This window comes from Cebus imitator, unplaced genomic scaffold (genome assembly GCF_001604975.1).
Source record: "Cebus imitator isolate Cc_AM_T3 unplaced genomic scaffold, Cebus_imitator-1.0 Scaffold117, whole genome shotgun sequence".
Taxonomy (NCBI): domain Eukaryota; kingdom Metazoa; phylum Chordata; class Mammalia; order Primates; family Cebidae; genus Cebus; species Cebus imitator.
The window spans coordinates 2,746,556-2,753,731 of NW_016107432.1; the positions used below are offsets into that span (position 1 = coordinate 2,746,556).

Below are 7,176 nucleotides of genomic sequence, written 5' to 3' on the forward strand. Positions count from 1 at the left end.
AGCGTCCCATCCCATCCTTCGGTCACCGGAACCTTCTCTGTCATCCCGGCCCAGCGTCCCATCCCATCCTTCGGTCACCCGAACCTTCTCCGTCATCCCGGCGCAGCGTCTCATCCCGTCCTTCCGTCACCAGAACCTTCTTTTGGCAAAGCACCCTTTGAGGTGCCCCAGCTACGCTGCCTCTGGCTGGGGGTGACAGACGAGCTGGTCTGTGCCCCTAATTACAGGTCAGAGCCAAGACCCAGCAATCTAAGCACGGCAAAGCTGCCAAGGAATCAGCCCCATGCCCCAGAGGGTGAACGGCGCCAGGGCGAGCGGATCCACAGTGAAGACACAGTAGTCATCGGAAAATAGTTTAATTCTGTACAGATGACCATGGGACTGATTACAAAGTGCGGTGCAAACACCAGGCCCGCGAGCGCCAGCAGCCGGCTCACCACATGCCGGCGCCGAGAGGCCACGCCCAAAACACCAAATAAATCACAGACCTGACAACTGTGGAGGAGCACGAATCAGCTGTTCCTCTGGGAGGAGAAAAAGGAGAACAATCAGAGGCTTTGGAATGCTTTCTCTTCCTGTGCCTGGAATGCCGGGCAGGCAGCGACTCTGACCACACCTGCCGCCGCCCACGGGCCCTCATGGCAGGACCCAGGTCCCACGACGGCTCCTGAACTGTGGAACTGTGGAGCTGTGTGCACAGCCACCACCGCTGAGGCCTCAGAAGAGGGGCCGGGAGCCCTGGTTCTCGAACTCCGACCAGGCGTCGTTCAGCTCCATGAAGATCATCTTGGCGTGCTGCTCGTAGGGCTGCCCTGCGGCCTATGGGTGACAGGTGGTGTGAGCACCTCCCACAAGCACAAGGACCAGGTGGGCGGGGCAGGACCCCCCAAGGCCTCCCATGTGGCCGGCGGCCCTGCTCACCTTGTTGGGGTGCAGGACCCCCCAAGTGCCCCCGTGTGCTCACCTTGTCGGGGTGCAGGACCCCCAAGGCCCCCCGTGTGCTCACCTTGTCAGGGTGCAGGACCCCCCAAGGCCCCCTGGTGCGCTCACCTTGTCCGGGTGCACGGCCAGCACAGCGCGGCGGTAGTGCTTCTTCACCTGCTCCGGGGCCACCAGGTCGGCCATGCCCACGGGCGTCCAGCGGCTCTCCCCGTCCCACAACACCGTGTGCAGTGTGGACAGCAGGGCGCGGATGTTCCGCTCCTTGCCCTCGATCCAGTCCAGGAGCTGCAGGAGACACGGAGCTCGCTGAGCCCTGGGCACCTGCCCGCCCTCCACCTCCCTGCACGGGGAAACCAAGGCACAGCACCGCGGAAGGGCTTGGGTGCAGTGGGAGGGGGGAGACACGGAGCTCGCTGAGCCCTGGACGCCTGCCCATCCGCTTCCTCCCTGCACGGGGAAACTGAGGCATGGCACCATGGAAGGGCTTGGGTGGTGAACAGGGAGTGGGCTGCACTGTGAGTCCTGGCAGGCGAACTCCAGCCCTGGACCCCGGCCACGCTGATGGCTCCACAGGACATGTCACCAGCTGCGGCAACTGGCATGCATCTGGGAGGCACCGTCACGCTGGGGAGAGCAGGGCCACAGACGCTGTCCCACCGCACGCCCTCCCCTCAACCACACGGAGCCCACTCTAGATGACACAGGGCCAGGTGACCTTCGTGTGCTAGTAGGGCCTGGGGCCAGAGGGACCCTCTTCTCAGCCATATGGTCACTGAGGACCCAAACCCTGGTGCTGGTGGCGCTACGCCCGGCCCATCCCAAACCTCAGACTCAGAGGGATGAGGGGATGGTCCCTGGTGCCCGTGAAAGGACCCCAGGGTCACAGCCACACATGGCCTGTAGAGCTGGTCATCAGCCAAGCCACAGAGCAGGACGTGTCTTGGGGCCGGCACAGACACCCTGACTGCTGCACCCTCACCCCACGGTGGGCACCCTGGGTGGGGAGGCTGAGCACCCAGAGCAGCCCCAGGAGATATGTGCCCTTGACAAGCTCTGCAGACACTGTGGGGGCAACCCTCGCCAGCACTAAGCCATCTGGGCACACAGAGAGCAGCACTGCCTGGGGCCTGGCTCTGCCCTGAACCCCCGGCCTCAGGCCACCCCAGCCTCGGGGGCTGCTAGGCCCACTGGCAGTGGCGGGTTCCTGGCTGGCGATGCCGGCTCCTGTGGTGCAGCAGATGCTCCAGGGGCCCTAGGTTGAGGCCTCCGGGCTCGACCACCCGGTCAGTAAGAGCTGCCCATCCACCCACCCACCTTCAGCCTGAGTGGGTCTGTGTCTTTAGCCAGGTCCTGCTTCCTCATCTCCGCAATGGTCTTCGGCCCCTTCTTGTCAGACCTGGAGGAGAAGCCTTGATTGGACAACAGATCTTCAAAGTCGTTCTCAGAGACTTTTGGCTTCTGAGCTAGAAAAGAACAGAAACTTTTTTTTGTTTGAGACAGGGTCTCCACCGTTGGCCAGGCCAGAGTGCAGTGGTGTGACCTCGGCTCTCCACAGCGTAGGCCTCTGGGGCTCAAGTGATCCTTCTGCCTCAGCCTCCCGAGTAGCTGGGACCATAGGCATGCGCTGCCATGCCCGGCTGTTTTACACTTTTTGTAGAGTCTCACTGTTGCTCAGGCTGGTCTTGAACTCCTGGGCTCAAGTGATCTGCCTGCCTCAGCCTCCCCAAGTGCTGGGATTACAGGCATGAGCCACGAAGCCCAGCTAAGAACAGAACCTGGAACTTGCTGAGCTCTGAGCGATTGCCTACCCTCCGTCTCCCTGCCCGGGGAAACTGAGGCACAGTGCCTCGGAAGGGCTTGGGTGCGGTGAGCAGGGGGAGACATTTCTGTAGACACACACAGGTCCATTTCCACCTGTGGCCCCAGGGGACAGGGCTACCATCCTAATGCCTCCACAGAAAAGAGAGAATCCCAAAGGCCATTTGTTAAAAACAGGTCAAGAAGGTGTCACTGGAACAGGAGACCCAGAGGCATGACCCAGAGAGAGACCAGCAGGTGCACGTGGGAAACCACGTCCTTCTCTGGCTGGCTCGGCCGTGCTGTCCCGGGACTGGGCCCCGAGTTGAAGACAACACAGGTTCCACCTTTAGCCAACCCAGGACGGTCTGTGCAAACCCCACAGCAGCCGAGAGAGAGACGGGGACTCACCGAAGCTGGGTGCGCGGACCCCCCGCTCCTCTCGCGCCCCGATCACACTGAAGCTGGCAGCATAGTTAGGCCTCAGCTGTGTGCCGGCTTTGGGGGGCGGCTTGGCCTGAGGGGGCCGTGGGGCGCCCGGGGCTGCCGGTCGACTTGTCTGCCAGGAGCCGCTGGCCTTGGGTGCGGCAGCCGTTTTGGGAATGAAGCTGCCGGGAGGGAATCCAGCTGGTAAGCCTGTGGAGACGGAGTCCGACAATTGGCATCTGGTCATCCACGCGGGGCAACTACTGTTTCTAGATCCCAGAGCAGCACGTACACTAGAAAACACATGCTTGCAAAATAACACACTCATCACTGGAGCCCGTCCAGAGGGGCTGGCTCCACCCACACGCGTGAAGGTCTCCGGGGGCTGCTGGCACAGGCCAGGTGCTGGGGTGGCGTGAACGTTCTGGATGGAGGGTACACACCAGGACAGCTGTGGAGGCCATGGCCCCACCCCCATGAGCCAAGGCTGACCCGGGCTCATCCACGGAGGAGGGCCACTGCCTCTCAGAGCACGTCAGATCAGGGCTGATCCTTTAATTTTTTTTGAGATGGAGTCTCACTCTGTTACTCAGGCTGGAGTACAATGGTGTGATCTCGGCTCACTGCAGCCTCCACCAACCAGGTGCAAGCAATTCTCCTGCCTCGGCCTCCCAACTAGCTGAGACTACAGGTGCCCGACACCACGCCCAGCTAATTTTTTGTATTTTTAGTAGAGATAGGGTTTCACTGTGTTAGCCATGATGATCTCGATCTCCTGACTTGGGATCTGCCTGCCTCGGCCTCCCAAAGTGCTAGGATTACAGGCATGAGACACTGTGCCCAGCCTAATTTTTTATTTTGGAATAATTACAATAGCAGGAAGAGGTAAAAACCAACAGCCGGCAGCCTCTGGAGCATCATCTTCACTCAGGACAGGCTGCTCGGGCCCTGGCATCCGCCGCTCCCCCTCCCTGCCAAGGGCTGTCACTATTCAACCGTTCACCTGCAGGACACCTGGGCCAGCTCCAGTGTTTGGCTGCAACACCCACATCTTTGAACGCCTGTTACAGACTTGTGTGTAAATAAGCTTCCATTTCTCTGGGATAGATGCCTGTGTCCCACCGTAGCTCAGCACGTGTGTGTTTCGCTTTGTAGGAAACCATCACCTGTTCTCCAGAGCGGCCCTGCTGCCTCACACTCTGCAGCAACGCGCGAGACACGCGGCTCGTCCGCAGCGGTGTGTGAGAGACGGTCGTCCTCCTCTGCACCAGCATTCAGTGCCACTGCTCCTCCTGCCTTGGCCATCCCCACAGGCCACTTCCCCCTGGTAGCAAGGCGACGCCGGGCGTCTCGGCCTGCGCTTCCCAGCCATCAGCTGCAAGGCAATGCGGGCGTCTCGGCCTGCGCTTCCCGGCCATCGGCTGCGAGGCAATGCGGGCGTCTCGGCCTGCGCTTCCCGGCCATCGGCTGTGAGGCAATGCGGGCGTCTTGGCCAACGAATCTAATTGGGTTGCTTTCAGGTTTGTTTTTGACTGTATTTTTGTATTCTATAGATGAGTCCTTTGTTAAATACGCAGTCTGGAGATCCGTTCTCCCAGCCTGTAGCTCCGACGCTCGGCGCTTTGCAGCTGTGTCCACTCTCCTCTTACGGGTGCGGTACGGGTGGCGGGTCTACGGGACTCTGCCCAGCAGGTTTTCTTCTAAAGGCCCTGCAGTTCTGCGTTTCGACCTGTGGCTGACTCCGATGAGCTGTTCTATGCGACGCGGGCTCAGGGCTTTGCTCCAGCACCATCTGATGAGTGGGTTTCTGCCTGTCAAAGCCCCACTGGTCTTACTTGTGTGGCCTACTTCTGAGTCCTCTCTTCTGCTCCACAGACGTGCCTGTCTCTCTGCTGTCACCACATTGTTGATTTCTGTGGCTGGAGAGTAAGCTCCAAAGGCAGAAGAGTGATTTCTCCCATGCCGCGCTTCCAGTATAAAAATATTTCAGTTCATCTGCCTTCCATATGCATTGTACAATAAGCTCATCTGTGTCTACGAAAATCCCTTCTGAGCTGTTGGCAGGAACTGTGCCAACAGATGCGCACAGAACAGACACCTCACTTGGGGGCCTCCAGGCCGTGAGTGTGGCGTCAGTCCTGTATCCACCTCTCCCGTGGTGGGCCGTGATCACCATGTCAGTCCGGTATCCACCTCTCCCCTGGCGGGCTGTGATCACGGCATCAGTCCCGTATCCACCTCTCCCGTGGTGGGCTATGACCACCGCATCAGTCTATATCCACCTCTCCCCTGGCGGGCCGTGACCACGGCGTCGGTCTGTATCCACCTCTCCCCTGGCGGGCCGTGATCACGGCGTCGGTCCCGTATCCACCTCTCCCATGATGGGCCGTGAGCGCTGCGTCGGTCCTGTATCCACCTCTCCCGTGGAGGGCCGTGATCATCGTGTCAGTCCTGTATCCACCTCTCCCGTGGCGGGCCGTGACCATGGCATCGGTCCTGTATCCACCTCTCCCGTGGAGGGCCGTGAGCGCTGCATCGGTCCCGTATCCACCTCTCCCGTGGCGGGCCGTGATCACCGTGTCGGTCCTGTATCCACCTCTCCCGTGGTGGCCTGTGACCACAGCGTCTGTCCTGTATCCACCTCTCCCCTGGCGGGCCGTGAGCGCACCTCTCCCCTGGTCTGTTTCACCACGGCTGGTTTTAAAGCTCCACCACACACGTCCTAGACACATCTGGTCAAATTTATACCTAAATGTTTATTTTTCTAAAAAAGGTGATTGTAAATGATAGTGTTTTGGTTTCCTTGTGGCAGTTAAACAGAAACACGACAGATTTTCGTGTGCCGATCTTGTATCCTGTGACCTTACTGAACTCACAGTTCTGACAGACCTTTGTAGATCCCTTGAGATTTCCTGCACAGATGATCATGTCGTCTGCAGACAGGAGCAATTTTATTTTTCCCTTTGTAGCATGTGTAACTTTCACTTTCTTTTCTTGCCAAATGGCAGCAGCCGGGACTTCTGGTAAGTAGAAGTGGAGAGAAGACATTCCCGCCTTGTTCTTGATTTTAGGGGGATGGTTAAAAATGATATTGGCGTGGCCAGGCGCGCAGTGGCTCATGCCTGTAATCCCAGCACTTTGGGAGGCCAAACTGGGTGGATCTCTTAAGGTCAGGGGTTTGAGACCAGCCTAGGCAACATGGTGAAATCCCATCTCTACTAAAAATACAAAAATGAGCTGGGCATGGTGGTGGGCGCCTGTAGTCCCAGCTACTGAGGAGGCTGAGGCATGAGAATTGCTTGAACCTGGGAGGTGGCGGTTGCAGTGAGCCAAGATGGTGCCACTGTACTCCACCCTTGGCAACAGAGTGAGATTCTGTCTCAGAAAAAAAAAAAAGATGTTGGCTGCAGGTTTGTTGTTTTTGAGACAGGGTCTTGCTCTGCTGCCCAGGCTGAAGTGCAGCGACGCAATCACAGCTCCCAGGCCCCGGCGATCCAAGTGATCCTCCGCCTCAGCTTTCCAAGCAGCTGGGTGTGGTGACCACAGGTGCTGACCACCATACCAGGCAAGTTCTTACAGGGGCCAATGTTGCCCAGGGTGGTTTCAAACTCCTGGGTTCAGGAGATTCTCCCACGTCGGCTCTGAATTTTGTCAAATGCCTTCTCTGCATTGTTGAAGTGATCACATCACTCTTCAGTCAGTTAGTATGGTATAGAGTTGGTGCAGAACTAATTGTGGTTTTGCCATTGAAAGTAATGGCAAAAACTGCAATTACCTTTGCAGGAACCTAAATAGATTGTTAACCAATTCTGAAATGTCAGCCTTGTACTGCCGGAATAAATCCTACTTGATCTTGGTGTAGAATTCTTTTCATATACTGATAAGTTCTATTGGCCCAGGTTTTGTTGAGGATCTACGTGTATTCACAGGGAATAAGAGCCCCCCCGCTCCCCTCCTCAGCCCTCCACTCCCCTTCTCGGCCCCCCTGCCCCACTCCCCACTCCCCTCCTT

At 58.3% G+C, this 7,176-nt stretch overlaps 1 protein-coding gene across 4 annotated transcripts in view; it reads right to left on the minus strand.

The window, feature by feature from the left end:
- Nucleotides 1–339: 339 nt before the first annotated feature.
- Nucleotides 340–7,176, minus strand: part of GAK (cyclin G associated kinase) — an 80,316-nt gene continuing 73,479 nt past the window's right edge. For 3 of the 4 annotated variants that reach the window (XM_017538946.2, XM_017538944.2, XM_017538947.1), the window contains 4 exons: nucleotides 3,151–3,375; nucleotides 2,257–2,405; nucleotides 1,051–1,227; nucleotides 340–819 (listed from right to left, as the gene is read on the minus strand). In XM_017538946.2, coding sequence (XP_017394435.1) covers nucleotides 718–819; nucleotides 1,051–1,227; nucleotides 2,257–2,405; nucleotides 3,151–3,375 — 653 coding nt within the window. In that variant the 3' untranslated portion in view covers nucleotides 340–717. The remainder of the gene's footprint in view (nucleotides 820–1,050; nucleotides 1,228–2,256; nucleotides 2,406–3,150; nucleotides 3,376–7,176) is intronic. The other variant, XR_001828259.2, reaches the window with a different exon arrangement.